Source organism: Calidris pugnax, unplaced genomic scaffold (assembly GCF_001431845.1).
Source record: "Calidris pugnax isolate Ruff unplaced genomic scaffold, ASM143184v1 scaffold56, whole genome shotgun sequence".
Classification (NCBI taxonomy): domain Eukaryota; kingdom Metazoa; phylum Chordata; class Aves; order Charadriiformes; family Scolopacidae; genus Calidris; species Calidris pugnax.
In genome coordinates this window covers 2,472,468-2,492,498 of record NW_015090839.1, presented here as the reverse complement: position 1 = coordinate 2,492,498, position 20,031 = coordinate 2,472,468, and the positions used below count along the sequence as shown (strand labels likewise).

General features: G+C 37.9%; 1 protein-coding gene across 4 annotated transcripts in view; it reads left to right on the top strand.

Annotated features, from left to right (window-relative positions):
- Positions 1 to 218: 218 nt before the first annotated feature.
- The window catches only part of TSHR (thyroid stimulating hormone receptor), a 54,570-nt gene continuing 34,757 nt past the window's right edge, over positions 219 to 20,031 (top strand). For all 4 annotated transcript variants that reach the window (XR_001411976.1, XR_001411977.1, XR_001411975.1 and 1 more), the window contains exon 1: positions 219 to 537. Coding sequence is in view for 1 of the 4 variants with exons in the window: in XM_014941613.1 (XP_014797099.1) it covers positions 368 to 537 (170 nt within the window). In the remaining 3 variants the exon portion in view is untranslated. The remainder of the gene's footprint in view (positions 538 to 20,031) is intronic.

Genomic DNA, 20,031 nt, shown 5'->3' with positions numbered 1-20,031 from the left:
GGACCGGAGGGGAGCGCGGGGGGCCCGGACGGGGCGGCCGGGCTCGGCCCTGCTTGTGCCGGGACGGGGGTGGCGGCGGGGGACAGGCCAGGGGGACCCCGCGGGAGGGGAGCCGAGGAGCAAGGGGGGACAGGTCGGTGCGGGGCGGGCTGGCCGGAGCGGTGGGAGACGGAGCCCGCCCGAGGGAGAGGGCGCGCAGGGGTCGCGGAGACCTTTCCCGTCCCCGCGCAGGGAGGAGGAGGAGGAGGCGGCGTTGTCCAGTGAAGGTGCCGCCTTTCCCGAGCGGCTTCTCCCGGCGGGGCAGCACCGGCTGCCCCTGCGGCTCCGGTGCCTCCTCCCTTCCCCTCGGAGGAGCGGGGGGCGGAAGATGCTGTGCCTCCCGGTCGCCTTCCAGTTGCTGCTGGTGCTGGTGCTGTGCAGCCAGGGCACGGAGAGGTGTCCGGCAGCCTTCTGCGAGTGTTCCGACTGGGATGACTACAAAATCACTTGCAGGGACATCCACTTCATTCCCAGCCTTCCTGAGGACACCCAGACCCTGTGAGTACCTTGGGACGGTCGAGGAGGGACACTGCCCGGTTGTGAGTATTCCTGTTTTGCAAGAAGGAGATGCTGTGAGCAAATGCCCTGTGAGATGAGGGAGGGAAGTGTGTGTGTGTGTGTGTAATCTACCTGGGCAGTACAGCATCGTGGGAACAACAGTGAGGACTTCGTGAGTGTCAGGGAGACGTAGGAAAAGTGAGTATCAAACCTTATGGAGGTGTGAAGAGATGATGATCTGTTGGGCCTTAAAAGTTCTGGGTAGGAGCTGGGAAAATTGGTCACCGGAATGTTTGTGGGCAAAGTGAGCAGAAGGCTGGATCCTGTGTGGCATGTGCCTAGGGGGTGAGGGGAAGGAAGGATGGATCAAACACAGTCCTGTAATTCAAAAAAGAGTAGGGATTGGATACGCCACCTCACAAACAGTTCCACAAAAACTTCTCTGCACTTTCAGCTTCTTTGCCAAAGCCCAACAAAAAGAGTCCATGGGAACTGCGAATCCCAATATACCGTCTTGGAGACAAAGTACTTCAGAGGGAAAAAAAAAGTGTGGAGTATGGGATAGAGCAGCAAATTTGGAGCTTTTGCCAGAGAGATAGAACAACTCGAGTACCTCAACCTAAATGTTTAGTACCATTACAGACCCTGTAGAATATCTTGTCTGGGTTCCTGCTGCCAGTCCAGGAAAGTGTCCTGTGTTGTATCTGTCAGCCCCATAGAGATATATCAGATAAATACTCCAGGGAAACCAAAATTGCACCAGTCAGCTATAACTAAGCAGCTAAATCACTCCTGGCTTTTACTTTGTCTCATAAGGTACAAAATGTTTCTAGTCTCCAAGGGAAGATTCATTTTTAAGTAGATTACTTTCTGATAAAATAAACAAACTCAAACTCAGTTGATTTAATTGCATGACAAAACGATAACATTTGGTTGGTTTGTGTCTTGATAGTGATTCTAGGGACTTTGTTTGGAAATATGAGCCATGAACTTATTTGAACTTACTTGAATTAGAAAAGATTTTTTAACACCTGGTAGTAAAGGCTTAGCAAATTGAACACTTACCTGAAAAGCGAGAAAAAAAATATTTATGCTATTTCCATTATTTATGCATGCCTTCAATTTGTCGGGTGATCAGACTGCAGTATTCCAGTTGATAAGTTTTTAAATTATACAGATTTTGTTTGGTTATTATACTTTTGTATATGTGATTTATTTAGTTTGAAATTGCAGTCATGTTACTGTATGTACAGTCTACCATGGCAAGCTAGAAAATAAAGCAGTGTCAGTTCGTAGGAGAAATGAACTATAAATACCTTTGTACGGGTATTTAAAATAGTTAATAGAAACAATGAGATCACATAATGGAATTGGGTACCTTCTTTGAAAAATGCCGGTATGATGGCTGAGAAGTACCTCTCCACATACAGCTTCACAAATAAAACACTTCGGCTGCTGGAGTTCTAGTTTTTAAACACCTCTTTTGAAAGGGGGTCTAAGATCACAAGCCACTGTTTTTAGAAGAGAAATACACCCAGTGAAAATCTTATTTCCATGGAAAAAGTAATTAACAAAAACAACTGAGAAACATTTTTGTATTTATTTTGAGTGTGTTTTAATCATCTGTACCAAGTGGGGCAACCCTTGCAAACTTCTTAAGAAGTGTATTCCCTACCATAGTCATTATAGGATAAGAAAAAAAAAAAACAAGTAATGACAATTGTGATTTTATAGTGTATGGTAGAAAAGGTAGAACATGTGCTGTAGACTCCCTTTGATTTGAACATAAATGGGAAAATTCTCTAAGGAAGTAAGGAAAGCAGATCTTTTTTTAAAAAAACAAAACCAAACATTTTTACTTCAGTTTTCAGTTTTCTCTCTGGATAAGGCATGTATATTTTTTTTTCTGTGTTGAATTGCTGAAGTCTGGTGGACTGTATCTAATTCTGTGGTCCCTTGCTCTCAACAAATGGCTTAATGCTTTCTTTCCTTCCATAAGTTAAATGGTAGCCATTGTAGCAGTTTCTCATTCGGAGTGCACGTGGAGGATAAAATAACAGTTTTCCTCAGAGATTGTGAGGTGTGAGCCCCTGCTTCCATCGTGTTTTACATCTTTCTCCCTTATACCTGGCAACAGTTCTGAATGAAAGACAAAAGATTCCAAAATAACTGAAGTTTCTATTAGCCTTCAGAACAGATCAACACTTCTTTTGAAGTACATAGATGTGCGTATCTGCCCATTACGTGTTGAAACGCTCTGCAATTTTCCCCAAATCCAGCAGCTTTGTTACTTTAGGTGAAGTAACTTTGTTCTCAGTGATTATGCGTGAACCTCGAGATTGTAAATTTTAAAACTTTCTTATGGGGCTATTCAGTTTTGTAAGGTTTCTAAAGCTAAGAGGCTGGTGAGCCTAGGAACGCTTTGCCAGCTTTTGGAGATGATGAGCTCTTTTCAGGGCACAGGATCTTGAACTCCAATTAAAGTTTCATTCCGATTATTCAATTGGGACTGTTCTCATTTCTCTGCCCTACTTTAAGAGAGTGGTGTAAGTGGTTTTTTAACAAGCCATGCTTATAAGAAATTGCAAAAATGTTTATTTCCAAACTCTTTTACTGGAAAATTTTCATGAACTTCAGCCAGGAAAGTGTTTGTTTTAAACTGGTTTTAATGTGTTTGTCCAAATATAGTTAATGCAGGTGCTTATACAGCACGGCTGCACAGTTCTTGGAGCTTTTTTTTCCAGTACAAGATTTTGGTGGGTTTTTTTCTTTTTCTGTGGAATAAACATAATAAGAAGAAAGAAAAAGGTTCTGTGTATTACAAGCAAAGCTTGTCTTGTTGCCTGAAGTTAAGGATCACACCATACTATGGTAGGAAAGCAGTTCTAAGTGGTATTGAAATACAGTACTATAAATATGAAATTTGGTACCAATAATTTTGTCACATCTATAATATTTTCGTGCCTGTCTCTGCACAGCTGACACTTGGCCTGATCTGGTGCCGTTTGACCCCTGCCCGTCCCTCTTTTGCTTCTGCCCCTTCCTGCCCTTGACTCCACTCCTCCTTCAGGCGGTGGCAGTGGCACTACATGCACGGTGCTGAGGGCATCCTTGTCCCAGCCCCTTTACCAGCAACGCTTTTCTCTTTCACCACTGCTGGAACAGAGCACTGGTTGGTGCTATAACCTCCTTCCTGGTGGAATATACCAGGGGAGATCCTAGCCTTTCAGTGCAAGCAGATCTACCAGGAAACAGAGGTTAATGACTGTGAAGAATTACCCACACTTACATATCACCAAAACCCCACTGAACCTTTGACCAAAGATATAATGCTTGAATTATTGTAATACCTTTCTTGGCATCATTATGATGAAATATTTAGACGGTATCACTATCTCAGCATCATATCAATGCAGTTCCCAATGCTTTTCATTTTCATAGAATCATAGAATGGTTAGGGTTGGAGGGGACCTCAAAGATTTATGTATCTATTATTAGTTACTTTTAATTGTTTTTTTTTCTTTGGTAATAAAACTAATAAAGTTTTGTGTCTTGTTTATTTATGCTCTACATCACCCGTGTTCACTTACTAAAATAGCTTCAGCTTCCGTTCCCAATATCATCAATAACCCCACTTAATTTACCAACACCTAAGAACAGCCATAGCAAATCAATCCAATGGCTCGTCTAACAGCACCCTGTCTCAAGGATTTCCCTTCTCTTAATTTTCCACAGGTATCTGCAAATAGAAGTCAGTATTCATGGAGAGTACCATATACATCTCAGCTTCCAATTATTTTTACCTGCAGGAAGGCTTTAAATTCGGTGTGGTTTTGTTATTATTATATATTTGTCTGTGTCTCTTGAGTTTTGTGTCTGTGCCACGTTCAGTTCTCTCTTGAGCCCATTTCAACATCCATAATATCATTCCACAATGAGTTCCACAAGTTTAATAGGAGTTGCAAGAACTCTTTTTTGTCATTGTTGAAAATGCCACATTGTCCTCCCATCAGCAACACCATATACAACATTTTCAGATCCATGTTACATACCTTAAGCCTGCTGGCAATATTCTCATCTCCTCCCTACACCTTCTGTAGCAAGCCAACAGCAGTGTCCTGTGTTCCCTGCCATAAATGGTACTCAAAGTAGTCTCATCTACTGCCCAAAACCTGTGTGTATAAATATATATATTTATACAGAAGGCAGCACCTCCCGAGTTCAGAGCTGAGAGAGTGCTGAATGATTATTCCCCGCATGATGGATAAGGGCTGAGCCTCCCCGCATTTTTTTTCTTTTTTTTTTATTTTTTCCAGAAGGGATGCTAATAAGGTTTCTGTCCTGTACCCAGGTGCTATTTTCACATCACCATAATCAAATTTGGTTGAAATTGGACAAGAGGGAGTTGTGGGGACAGTGGAACTGGCAGATAAATAGGCACAAAAGCAGTACAGACTTTAAGAATATGCTCTTTAAATGGGGCATTAAACCATGATTCTGCATCTGCTCCAGGATATTGACTGTAGGTAGGATACTGCTTTTTGAAGAATGTAATGTAACTCACCCTTCAGGGACAAGGAGCCCTGATGTATGTATGTTTACTACATTGGTAAGGGTGAACACATGGATCCCAGGATAACAAGATTTAGTGAATCAACTGGTCTGGTTTAGTTCCCCGTGCTGTTGTCAGCTTTTGATAAAAAGAGATGTGGAAACTGTGTTAACAACATGTTTTACACATTTGCAATGTGATATTTAGGACTAACAATGATACATCAAATATTCATAAATACTTATTAATAAATATGGGGGGTTCTGAAGTGGAGAATAAAATACGTAGCAACTTAACAGTTTTACATGTAATAGCTACATCACTGGCACCCACATTTTTTATAAGCCTAATGAGTAGTTTAGAGAATTTTGAGTTCACAGAAGCTACAAGCAAAACTGAAGGAGATGTCTCTACTTTATATTGAAAATAAAACTGATTTAAAATATTTTCCCCAAAATCTTAGTCTTAGGAATTGTCTGAAATTCAGATATTCTGACTTCAGGTAATTCTATCATGATCTTTTTATAGACTTCAGAATTTAGTATGGAGCCTCATAAATACATCTTCATAAATAACCTTGCAACATAAGCACATAATTATTATCCTAATTTTAATGAAGAAGTACCAAAAGAACAGGAAAAACACTGACTTGGTTAAACAGGCAACTGAAGGAAGCTGTTACAGCATCCTTCAGAAAATGGAAGTCACGCTCAAATGAGGAAATCTTTGGAAACTTGAAGTAATACAGTACAAAAATATTTTGAAGAGAAACTTGTCATATCAAAAACTCAGTACAGTCTTTAAAAGTCAAAAGAGGGTAAGTCTGAAAAACTTCTATCAAACTCAAGTGTCAGTATGAAGCTTGTTTGAAACAAATTGAAAACTTGCATAGAACTAAATCTCCTGAGCCAGATAATACTTGTGTAAGAGTTCCAAAGACATTAAAATACAAAATCACTGCATTATGTACCGTAGTAACTTACCATTTAAATCAGCCATGGTGACAGAGGGATGGATGGTCACAAGTGAAGCATAATTCTTTTTAAAAAGCACTTTAGGGAATACCTCGGGAATTAAACACTAGTAGGTCTGTCTTCTGTGGAAGAGTATGAAAAATAGGAAGGAATTAATCTCATTTTCATAAAGGGAAAATCTGTTTCACAAATATATATAGGCTAGTTCATCGAGGGAATCAGACACATGTGAATACATTGATTTTTGAACTCACAATCAGCAAGGACCTTAGGAAAGACTTGGGACAAATTAGTTGTTAGACATAGGAAAGAAAGCTGGTTTATGGATTGACAGCATGTTTAAGCAAGAAGAAAAAAATATGATAATAAACTCACCATTTTCAAACTAAAGGATCTGAAATTTTCAAATTTGTCATTTGTAAATGACCTTTACTTGGAACTATGACATTGAGCAGTCAGGGTGTAGGCTGCTCCTTGTTTTGGCTGTTCCTAGTTTCTTTTATATGCTCTGATCTTGATGAGTGAGCTGCCATAATTACATGCCATTTTTATATCCTGCCATTTCTCCTCAATAGCCTGCCACCAGCTATAATTGGTAGCTGAAAAGACAAAACCCCTTTGAGTTAGTCTAATCGCCCTTAGAGTAAGCAAGAATTACACAGATCTATTTCAGGGAAACTAAAACCTATAGTTTTAGTTTCATAAAAGTTGATAATGCAGCTTCTTGCCCCGATCTTTTAGAAGAAAGAATAGGTTTTCAGTGCAATGTAATCTTAATTACATTGCAAGAAAAATTTGGGTTGTGAATGGCTTATGATCTACTTATGATTTAACAATAGCAAAAAGAGTGTATTTACTTTCTAACAACTGTTTAAGTAATCACTGTCTGTGAACAGTCACTTGGTGAAATACATTATAATAAAATGCTTGGTGCTTGTTTGTGAACTTCATTTGTTTTCCCTTCTTAATAAGTTTTAGAGGCATAGATTTGAAGGCCAAGAGGGCTCATGGGAACATCTAGTCTAACATTTTGGATGATAAAAACCGTAAAACTTCCTGATAGGTATGGTTATTCAGAGCTCCTTCTTTTTTTATTTTTTGGGGATAGAAAAATCTCGTATTGTTGGTTTAGAAATAATATTAGAAAGAATCATATTAAAAAGAATCCCATACAATTGTTCACAATTTGTTCAATAGTTCATCTTTGTTTTTTATCTGTGTTTGTGGCTACTTCTGTGTGGTGCAAAGTAGGGAAGTGTATTTAGGCATTGAATTTGAACACTTTGAATTGACACTCTGGAGTGAATTGCTACTCTCTGCCTTGACTTCAAGAAATTCAGGCTTCTAATTTTGATCTTCTGAACTGCACGTAAGAAAAGTGCCAGAACTATCCTGGAATAAATGGTTGGGATAAATCCTTTCGCTCCCAAGATGAAATCAAGGCAACGGTAGCTTTATGCCACTAGATTTTGAGGGGTCTTTACTTGTCAGATGAAAGAGCTCCACATTTTCGCAGTTAACATTATCAAATTGCTCCTCTTTGTTTTGACAGATTGAACAAGTTATGATCCTGGTGTCTCCCACTGTAAGGCATACTTTTCAATACTTTATTTATACCTGTGATTCCTTTCTGAACTGCCTCCAACATTTCTACCTCTTTCTTAAACTATGAGCATTAGAATTCAACTACCCATATGCTTTCTTAAAAATTTTTGGGCATAGAGCTCCAATCAGTTATCCACTGAGCATAAATACTAAGTCATTTTCAAAGTCTTTATTTTTGAGAACAGTGTTTGCCCATCCTGTAAGAAAAAAGTTGTACTTTGCTCTTCTTATAAACATTTTTTTTCTGCTCATCAATTTCAATGCACATTGCTTTGCTCAATTTACCAAATGTTCTGGCTTCCTTATCATCAGTGACTTGTCGTCTCCATTATTTACACTTCTCACAAAATGTGTTCTCTGTTTGAGTTATATAATTCAACACCTTTATTAGTCTTCTCAATAGAAAGTCTGCTTTCCTTTTTTGTTGAATCTGGCAGTATTTGTTGTTCATATAGGAATTGTAAGCAATTTATTCACCTCACCCTCTCCCTCTCACAGAGAAAGAAGTGCAAACAACTCCTCAGCTAAAATATTTCTCTTATCAACTTAAAAATAAGAGGGCACCATTATTTAAAAACCATTTCTGGACCTAGAGATCAGAGTCTAAATCTGAATATTCATTTTAAAACAGAACCTTTCACATAAAGATCTAATAATCATTGGAGGACCAACCCGTAACTTTCAAGTCTTCCAATCTTTAGAGTACTTTTTTCATCTTTCAAAGGTAACTATGCCTTCATTGCAAAACCGAAAGATTGGTATAATGACATTGTGAATGAAAGCCATTTTCATATAAGAGTTAATCACAGTATAGCAATTTTTCTTTTTCTCTCTCCCCAGATTTTCTTGTTTCCTGGTCCACCTTTTGAATTATTTTAGAACTAGCCTATAACATCATTAACCCATGGAAAAATATTAACAGAAAGTACCTCAAAAGGAAATCCTGTTAAGAGCAGACAAATGGCACTTGGTCAAACCAAAGGTCCACCTAGTCCATTATCCTGTTTCTGGTCCATGAGCAGGTGCTGAGAGGGGAGTATAAGAAAAAGAGAAGTGAGTATTATACTTCCTCCTAATACTCTCCTAACCTTTAAAAATAAGAGGATTCATGAGCTAGATGTTCTTCTTGTCCCTACGTAGAATTAACTATTTTCATGTTGTTTCTGAAAGATTTCTTTTTTTTAAAAGCTTTCAGAGATGACGTTTTCACAAGCCTCCCCCAGCAGTCTTTTCTATTGCTTCACTCTCTTTCTGATGCTTTTCTTTGGATTCTTTTCAACTAATCCACAATTTCCCTGAGATGTGCTGTTCCAAAATGCATCAATATCAGTGCTGACTAGGTACTCCAAACAGAATTGGTGTTCCTAGGTATAAAATGACACATGTGGGGAGGTCAGCAAGCAGTGGATTGTTTTTTTTCCTGGAAAAAACATTAAACCATTTATTTCTAGAATGAAATTAGCAAAAATTCTTAATTCAATTGATTTAATTGAGGTATAGAAGTGAAGTGAGTTTTCATCTAAATAAGAAACAACAATTTTATTGGGCTACAGCAGTGACGCTAAGAACATAAGAATAGCCATGCTGGCTGAAATGAAGGACCCATTTTGCCAAGTACTCTGTATCTGAGAGGGACCACAGATGGTTAAGAACAGGTCAAGCACATGTGATACTCCCTTAATACTTTTCCAGCTTCTTACCTTGTTCAGTTGAAGGGATTTCCTGACCCTGTTCATTAATGCATTTTTTTGCCTATTTTTTAATTTGCAGTGGATCTCTCTTTCAGTTGCACATCCAATTTTGCCTTGACTTATATCAGCTTCTTGTATCCCCAATGTCTTTTGACAAGGAATTTGACAGGTCTGCTTCCTATTGCATGAAGAAACACTTCCCTTTTGGTTTTTGTGGTGTTTTGCTTCTTTTTTTTTAAGCTTCCTGAACCTGTCTCCTTCTAGCTTCGTGTTTATGGCATTTTGTTCTTGTTTTTTTGAAGAAGGTATCAATCCCATCTTCTCCCTGCCCTTCCTGATGTCTAGACCTCAGCCAGAGTGAAGTGTCCCAGGCTACCCAGTATCTTCTGTAGAAACCATTCCATACCTTTGATCAACCTTCTTCTTTCTTTGTATTTCTCCCATTTCTAAGTAAACATTCTATTCCAACTGACAACACTGACGCTCTACAAGGTAGTCAAGGTACCGACAAACCCTGAATTTGTACAAAAGTATGTTAACTATTTCTTTCCCAGTATTTTCTAATAATTTAATCTAGGTTGGTTTTTTTTTTTGACTGTTCCTAAGCATTTAATCCATATTTTGATAGAACTAATGTCAAGATATAACATAATTCTAAGATCTGCTCCTGAGTGGAAATGATGGGCTCAGAATCTGTAATTTTTAATATATGTATCTATGTATGGGTTTTCCCCTGTACACCATTTATATCTATTGACACCAGTTTTCATTTACTACTTTATTTTCCAGCCACTCAGTCCTGTAAGAGCCTTCTGAAATTCTTCACAATTAACTCTTCGCATTACTACCTTAATAACTTTCTAGCACAAATAAACATTGTTACCTTACTGTTCATCCCCCTTTTTCCAGGTCATTTATGAATGTATATTAAACAGTCCAAATTCCTACCCAGACCACTGTGGAACTTAATTTACTCTTCTCCTTTGTTTCCTGTTTTTAAACAATAATTTATTTGGAGTATATTTATCCAAAATGTCACAAACTTGGAAATGAACTAGACTTTTTTTTTTCTCCCTACGAAAGAATTATATTTTCCTTGTATATTGAGGTGTCTCCTTCAGAAGGAGATAATTGCATAAACTTATTTTTAGTATGTAAAATCCTTACATAAACATTTATATATGCTGGAAAATAACAGTGCAAACTATTTCTTAAGGAAGATCAAATTAAAGCTACAAGTAAATTTATTACCTGCTTCCACATAGTTTTATTTCTAAAACTCCTTTGGTGAATCTTAGCAGTATTATGGTGAATGTTTCTTCACTTTTCCCTATGTGTTTTTAGTGTTTGTCATATGTACAAAAAAAAAGCTAGGTTTCACCGAATCACTATGGTTGGAAGGGACCTCTGAGAACATTCTGAATTTTAAAGTATCTCTAATTGTTTATACAGGCCTCTGAGGTTTCCTTTCTGTCACACGATCTCAGATTCTTCGTCTGACAAAACCAATGGAATTTGAACAAAATTTCTTAATTTACATTTGAAATGAAAAGAAAATTATTAACCTAAACATAATTCCTGCTCAACTAGTCAAATTGCAATCAAATTCCCTCCTTATTCCCAAATAAGCATACAAAGATTTCTTTAAAGAGACATGGTTCAAGTCATCTGTAGTGCAAATATAATCTACTGAAACATTTTCACAGTCTGGGAGAATGGCCTCTGTACTGAAACATCTTTTTAAGCCATATGTATGACTCATACAAAAATCAAGAAAATAAACACACACACACAAAAAAAAAGTTAAAAATGCTGTAATCATACACAAATGGTAAGAAAGTCTAGGTAGAAAAAGATTGTCATTTTTTGTGGAAAGGATGAAGAGCCTTATCTTGTGAATCTATGCTACCTATTTGTCTTCCTGACCACCAGAAAATGGGTAATGCTGTTGCTCGGAGTTGTGGTTTTGCAATCAGTATAGATACACATGTTCAGAATTACATCAGGAGCAAGCCTTTTCTTCTGGGCTACACAAATTTACAAATTGCCATCAGGACTACCTCAGCCTCAGTTGAATGCATGTGGTCATGCTCAGGTATGAAAAAACATTGCAATGGAGATAGCTTCTGAAGAAGTCCTTGAATATTTTTTTTTCTTTGTAACTGAATTTACCCACTAAAAAGGGTAGAATTATTTTTCTAATAGCTGTGTTAAGCTCTAGACTTATTTTCTTTAACCTTTGTTCACTCTGTTGTTGCGACAGAGACTTCCCCTTTTCCCAACTTTCATCAGTCCTTGTGGAGGAAAGGAGAGGAATTTCACCACTGAGAGAGGTTTTGCAGGAAAATTGTATTTTATATAGTCCTAGTTTATAGTATTACCACTTGTGGAAACTCCCTAATTAAATGGGTAGGGAGAGAACTGCATTTTTTGCCATGGAGTCTTTTAAACAATTCTTGTGGGCCTTTCCTGACTAATTGGTCTGAGTGGAAAGCAACTTACTTCATTAGTTCCTGAAGGACAAGTGCGTATACTTAATCTTTGGAGTGTCTTGGAGCATAAAAACTTAACAGTTATTGTACCGGGTCATAAAGAAAGCTCCATCTCACCCAAGATCCTGTCCTGAGCATTGACCAAAAACAAATACCTAGGGCACAGGGTATGAATAGTCTTATACACAGGGATCAAACTAAGAGAGCCAAGTTCTACTGGAACTGCAACTAGTAAGGGATTGAAGGATAACAAGAGGGACTTCTCTAAGTGCATGGTCAGCAAAAGGAAACCCAAGGAAACTGTGGGCCTACTGCTCAGGGGAGTTAGAGACCTAATGACAAAGGATATGGACAAGGCCTCAATGTCTTCTTTGCACTATTGGCTTCTTTTGGTTGGGTTTTTTGGGGGGTTTGGTTTGGTTTTTTTTATACATCTGCTCCTAGTCCTCCAAGGTTCCCTCTCCTAGAAGCACAGCTTGAGGAGATGGAATATTACCTGCAGTAGGAACCAGACAGAAGCAGCACTGAACTTTACTGGACATACAGAAATCCTTGGGAACAGATGTGATGCACCTGAGGGTGATGAGGGAGCTGGCTGGTTGTCATTGTGAGGCCACTCAACCATCTTAAAAAGGTCCCGGTGATCAAGGGAGTTCAATGATATCTGAAAAAGGCAAACATCATGCACATCTTCCATTAAGGCAAAAAGAAGGATCTGGGAAAACACAGGCTGGTGGTTGCTATACACTTTTTTTTGTGTGCAAGTCATTCCATACCTTTGAACATCCTTTTGCAGGTGCTATATATATATGACTATTTTCTTTATTTTTCTCTATATTTCTGTCTTAATAGCTCCTAACATTGTCTGCCTTTTTGACCTCTACTGAGCAGCTGGCAGCAATCACAGGCACTTAGTGGTCCTCTGATTAGAAACAATAGTAGCTAGCAATTACAGCCTTTTCTTACTGCCTTTCCCTCTAGGAAATGAAGTTCTTCCAACTGTTGTTTTCTGAATTTTCACAGTCCAGTTTGAACTTTCTTTTCAGCCATTTAAAGACTCTTAGCCTAATATTTCAGAAGCACAGCTCTTTATCATATTATATAATCACATACCATTAATATTTCAGAAACACCACTCCTCCGGTGCGGATGGAGCAAAGTAGTGGGCCATTTGGAAGGGTGGCCAGCAGAGGAACCACATACTGCCAGGTAGATCTGCCCAGAATTAGCTAACCAGAAGAAATTATTGTGATCTATAAAGAACACTTAGTTGTGAGCTGAGACTGACAAGAACTTTAGAATCAATCATACTGAAAATATGCCAGTGTTTTTAGTAAAATAATATTTTTATTAGTAGTTGTTCACAAAAAAAATCTAGGCATGAAATATTCTTTCACCCATAGGACTCTCTCTCAGATACCAGGGCGAAGAGACAAAACCAGAAGAGAAATCTGCAATATTTCTGCAGAAAAATAGAAGATAGCAACACTAAAGACATTAAGGAGAGAAAACTAGGGGTCCAGTGAAAGGTATAAAAGAAAGAAAAAATAGGAGTAAACAGCATAAGAAGCCAGAGTAGAGGCAATCTCTTTATGGTCCATCTTACTACCTGTGGCTGAGAGACAGCCCTAGAAGAGTTTTCTTATTGTGCCATCAAGGTTGTTTAGCTCTTCTGAATGATAATATAATTATACAATTAACATGCTAGGCTACAGTGTTAGGTTTCATTTCAATCACCTTTACTGGCTTTTCAATCTCTATATTTAACTATCTATCTCCTTATCCATGAGAGATGTCATGGTTTGGGTCAGGTTGGCCAATGACAAGACAACAGATTCTCTCCCCCACCTCTCCTTCCAAGCAGAGGAAGAAAAGAGAGAAAGAGATTCATTACTTCAGGGAAAAAACTAAACTATTTTAATGAAATGTTAATAATAAAAAGGAAATAGATACAATACATACAAAACTTTATCAAGGTCCCAGGGAGACATCACCAGCAGGCCCTGGGGAAGCTCCAGACTGGACAGGAACTGGATTCCAGGACATACTGATGAGGATCAGCAGTAGGCAAACTGACAGGGTGCTCCTCAGATATCAGTCCTTGAAGAAAGAGAGCCACTGAAGAGCCCTTTATGAGGAGCCAATCTGACCTCTTTGGTCCCTCAGCTTTTATACTGAGCATGGCAGATGGGATGGAATACCCTATTGGTCAGTTTTGGGTCACCCAATCTGTCCATTCCTTCCCACAGGTGTGACCTCTCCATGGGGCAAACAAGCAGGTCAGTGGATGCTGGTTGCCACAGCAACAAGGATAAACAACAGCCACTCTCACTGAAGAGAAAGTTGGCTCTTCTCCACCCCAAACCAGGACAAGAGAAAATAGCTCAAGCTTTCTGTGTTGGGTGACTCAACTTTTCTTCTTAAAGACTGGCATTTAAAATGTTAGTTTTCATTAAATGGGGTTATACTAAAGGTAATTACTGTATACTTTGATACCTTCGTTTTTATTTCAAAACAAGTTGAAAAGATTTCCACAAAATTACACTATGATGTTTTCTTTAGGTCCAGACAGATCACACTCACTTTCTTGAGATCAGGAGAGAACTAGTCTTATTTTAGGACGTGCAAGCAGATCATTATCTATGCTGAAGCTTAAATTGTAATGAATTTACTGTAGGCAAAATCCTGGATATTGTTTCCCATTGACTTGGGTAGGGTGATAGGGCACTGTCTGTCTTGCAGAATCTTGACTAGAATAGAAGCTGTTGACATAAAACGGGCTTTTTGCAGATGAGACCTGCTTAATTCTTGAGTAAAACAAGATCCTTTTTCTACTCTCTAAAATTTTGGCTACTGTTTAAGAGACAACTAAGTGTGGCTAACAAGCTGCTATACTATTAGCAGCTTCACAACTAAATTTCTTAGCTTGTTTGAGGCACTTTAATGTGTTTCCTGTGAATGTGACAATATATAAAGGCTAATCCCAGCAGAATACAACAGCACATTTGAAGTTTTTGGGGAAATGAGATTGTACTGCATACTACCCATCCCTGTTCTGGCAGGTCAGTATTTGATGGTAGTGTGTCTGTACTACATGTGAAGTTATTCTGTCACAGTTGATGATGAAGGCAGATCATTTAGATATTTTTAAACCACTTCCAGAAATGGTCCAGTTTTCCAAATATAATCACATTTTTTAGACTGTTTTGAGGTTCTGTAAACCCACGTTAACGGAAAATTTCAAACATTTCTTGATTTTGCAAATACATACAAAGCCTGTATGAGAAAGATTTGTGAGAAGTTGCCTTCTTAACTGATAGGAAAAAAAAACATACCATCATTAGCTTTTTGCAAAATACTCGATCAATTGCTTAGCAGTTACAGTATTTTGTAATATTTACACTTTTTCTTTCCTTTTACAGTTGTATCAGTAAGCTCTGTTTCTCAATTCAGGAGAAAGCTGTTGTGTGTTTCTGAAGTGTAATGGGTTGGAAACGTAATGTCAAAAGAAAACAACGTAATGAAAACTGACTGCAGTAGCAATTCAAGATTCAGTGGACTGTAACACTTACAGAATCAGTCTCTTAAATGACTGCCGAAATCCTCTCATAACAGAGTTTTTTAACTCTGGTGTAAAACACTTTTTTGCTATTAAGTTGATAAAAACTAGTCATCTCCATAGACAAGGAAAATATGTTTTACTGCCATATCACCACTGTCTTTTTTGACAACGTGCGGTGTTCTCATTTAAGTGAACCTCTTCTTAGCATCTACAAAAGAATTATTTCCAATCCCTCTGGTTTTCTGTTGAGCAAGTTCTGTGCATAGTTAAAGCACACTGCAGTAACTCTTGCTTCTACTGAGAACGGGAGCGGCTTTTTGGTTTGCAATTGTACAGTTCCCAGCACTGGCTGAGTTTCTGTGCCATGACACAAGAATTTGAAATATTACAAATATACAGGAAATGCTACTGATACAATGACTCATAAGCAATGAAAAAAAAATATGTTCAGTGTTCAAAAAATATTGTTTTGATCTTCAGTAGTCTCTGTTGTCCCCTACTGGGCTGCTGTGTGTGACCACATTGGGTTGCTGCGTGTGTGTACAGTAAAGCTCTGCATCGTGTGCAATTAACTTCAAGAACCCTTAGAATAGTTTTTCTATGACTCCCCACTGGGGTTATGAACAAATCATTTGACTTCAACATTTCACTTTAACTGAGAGAATAATACATACTAATTTTTTTTGACCCAATATATGTCAACATGTAGGATTTTTGGATGTCAACAGCTGTATTACAGAAGTAATACCATGCCTTTTCAAGCAAAATATGGGGGTAAATGTAGTAATATGCATCAGAGTTGAAAGGAAATTTTTAAATTACAGATTTTTGTAAAATGTTGTATTTTGGAAGCATTTTATCCTGCAGCATGTGCATAAAATTATTTAAATGATTACCTGAAAAACAATTTATTTTAATGGAAACTTTGGGGTTTTTTTTTTTTAAAAAAAGTGTAGCTGTTTCTTATGATAACCTACAGAATATCCAGATATTGCCAAAGGTCAAGGAAAATCTTCCAGTTGTGAGAAATGCAGCCCGTGAGTAGGCTGCATGTCTGTGTTTGATATTTACATCTGATGTCTCATCAAATTCTTAGCTTGACTTGTCCTTACCTTATTTGATGCAGAAACAGCAGCTGTACACTGGGTTTACAGGTACCCTGTGTACTGGGAAGTGCATTAACAATTTCCTTTGAGCGGTATCTCAAACTGATATGAAATGAAAATTTCAAAGGCAGCTCCCAGTTTTGTTCAATTTATGGATATGTTTGCAGGGCTTGGAAACCTTTTTCCCAAAACAAAGCAGTTACTCTACCTATTGTTAGAGGTGCTTTTTTAAGTTCAGTATTTCACTTAGTAACTTATTGTCTTTTCAAGTTTATTGTCTATTCAACTTTGCTTTCAATAGGCAGAAAATATTTAAAACAGTTGACCAATAGTCTTAATGTTTATGTATCAAGGCAAACATCAATGGAGAAAAAAATTTGTATCTTTCAAATGTTAAACACAAAGGCCTTACCACTATGCAGGACAATTTTATATGACTTTTATAAAAAAGACTTTTAAGTAGTTTTAAATTTCACATAATTAAGATGCAACTTTAAATTTAGCAGCAATCTCTTGCCGTTTCTGAGGATACACAACAACGTTATTGCAAAGGTATTATTTTAATTAAATCTTCTCCAGAAATTAACAAATGTATATTGAAGTGTGGTCTTCACTGCAATCATTTTACTATGACACCCTAGAAATACTTCTGTTGTTTGCATTTTGGATGGCTGCCTTCCTTTAGCATTGAAATGTACGCTTAGCAAAACATTACGCCACTATCTAGTTTCCTGTTTGTTTTTGCTTCAGATTTTAGTGGTACCAATTATGTTTTTACCTGCTCAGCCAACCTCTTTCAGCAGTTCTCTGTATTAGTGCAGGATTCTTCCTTAGCATGGTTTTTGCAGTTCTCTATCTCAACTGTTCAGGATTAAATACCTTTGCCTTGTAGATAAACAGTGTGCTTTATTCAGCAGTGACACTTCTGAAATCTGTTAAACAACATTAGCAATCTACTGGTTTGCTGCTAAAAGGGAGGTAACATTCAGTAGAGCCAGTGTCTTCTGTAAAGTCTTAATGTTTTACTCAAATCCAGTAAGAAGCAGTGGGTGATCACAAATTGAGCAAGAATAAGCTCCAACATTATGGATTGGTGTTTTGTTACGTGCATTAGCAAGTAACCAACCTGAATTCCGTCCTGTCAGCCTGACCGTGTCCATCTGCAGCTCCGTACATAGGAAGAGGATAACTTAGCACCAATAACTTACTTTCAGTCCAAAATTGTCCCAAACGCTGACCTGCACACTTTCCTTTTGAAAGGCTCTAGTATTTCTTTAATTTCCTAGGGCTGGGCCAGTTTTGACGAATACTTTGTTATTCTTTTGGACTGCTAGTTAATTGTGGGGAAGTAGTTATGTAGTCTCCTAGCAAATCCAGAAGTGATTTCCTACTTTTAGGCTTTGCTGTGCAAATCTTCCCTCGCTCCCACCACGCGGGTAATGCTGGCATTAGACACTAGGTGGTAATCGTCTTCTGGTAAGCTCAGCGTGGATTTCACTATGTGAAATGCCTTTTCATAGCTATTTTTGCACCACTGAAAGACTACGATGCATTTATTTCAGAATAATAATAAAAAACTGTAATGTTTTTAAGTTTGTTCAGTTGAATATAAAAAACTGTAAGTAAATAAGTCAATAGTTCTTTACCTAGCCATTATCTTATTTGTCATAGTTATTTCTCTTATATAAAAGCTGGAAGGTTTTATGTAACTTACTATAATTTTCTCAGGAAGACGAAATTAGGATGTAAAATTCCTTACTTTTTTTCACATGCAGTCAATTTTTTTTTCCTGTCTTTGTGGAGAATCGTTCATGAATTGTTGCTACAATTCAAATTATAAATCATGTCATTTTAATCTGAAATTCTTTAGATTGTCCCTATTTATTATGTTTTGTAGATAAACATTTAAAAATGTTTTGAAATGAAGAGGCTAAGTATATCTGTGTGTGTGTGTGTGTGTGTGTATATATACTTTCCTTATATATCTTACTGAAGTAATATCACAGATATTGCTGAGGATGTATATTCATGTATATATTTCTTAATATAGAAAACATGGAACCATTTATATTCAAGGAGAAGGATAGTTTCACTTGGATTTTTCACTGACTATTTGCCTTCATTTCCTACTAAAAGATAATGCCCTCTTAGCTCTGGTGTGGCCAACTAGATGCCTTTTGCATCCTTATTTAGGGCTTCGCGTTAACCGCAAGGATTGCTGCAGGCAGGCTGTGACTGAGCAAGAAGGGCTTCCTTCTCTGCCATTACTGGAGCACAACATCAGGTCCCTTGTTAAAAATTATTTCTGTGGATCTGGGTGCAGCAGTGGTCTGTGAGATGGGATGGTGCAGCCATCGCACTCCAGGGAGTAGATTCGAATTCCAAGAGATAGCGAAGGGGAAGAAAGAACCATCAGGCCTTGAACTCATAGAATAGTTAGGTTGGAAGGGACCTTAAAGATCATTTATTTCCAGCCCCCCTGCCATGGGCAGGGACACCTCCCACTAGAGCAGGTTGCTCAAAGCCCCATCCAGCCTGGTCTTGAACACTTCCAGGGATGGGGCATCCACAACTTCTCTGGGCAACCTGTTCCAGTGTCTCACCACCTTCACCCAAGAGAGCAGACGTTTTCCGAATTTGTAAGGTGGAGTTCTTTGTTAGGCTGTTGTGCACTGAAATGCTGAAGCATCAAGAAAAGGTGTGAGACTGGGGTAAAATCTAATGTATACAATAAATGGTACTTTAAACTAAGTGCTACATACTTTGTACAGCTTTTCTTCCCAGAGTTCCCCAGTTTTGGGAAATCAAACACAGCATCAATGTTGAATTAATGTAATAGATATTGGAATACATACCTTAAGTGAACAGATTAATACATGTAGTTAGGCAAGTGCTTCCATTTGCATTACAATATATGTATTTCCTCATGGGGTGTTCATTGCTTGATTAAATAAAGGAAGTTCAGAACTAGGGGTTGTTTTTTATTTAAGGGATTCAGACATGAAAAGTTTAAAAGTATTTAAGAAAAAAAAATATTCTCTGTTGTTATATTATGCAGAGCAATCATGTCAGTTACCTGTAAAGATATGCGGAAAGAGAGTATCTGCTCCCCTAAGGTTATCTGATCAAGGGCCTTGTCAAATGGGATGTTAAGGAACAGTGAATGGGTATCATTTTTCCATCACCCAGGTCCCTGGCCAGTTTACCAATCTAAGTCTATGTTGATTTAATTTCATATTAATATGCTAGTCTGTACATGAAAAAGAACTGAGAAGTAAAGACCCAAACTGTCCAGCCACTTCTGTCAATATCTAGCAAAGGAACAAGGTTTGACTATTAAATTGGTAGTTAATTAATTAATTGGCAGTTAAATCTACCAAAATCCTCATGCAATTCCTCCCATCTCTTACTCTGCAGCTAAGTGTTAAGCTTCTTCATTTACCACTCCTTGTTTTTTTTTCCTTCTCTGTGGACTCAGGTGATAGAGATGGCTGTTTAGCCTGATCTGGGCT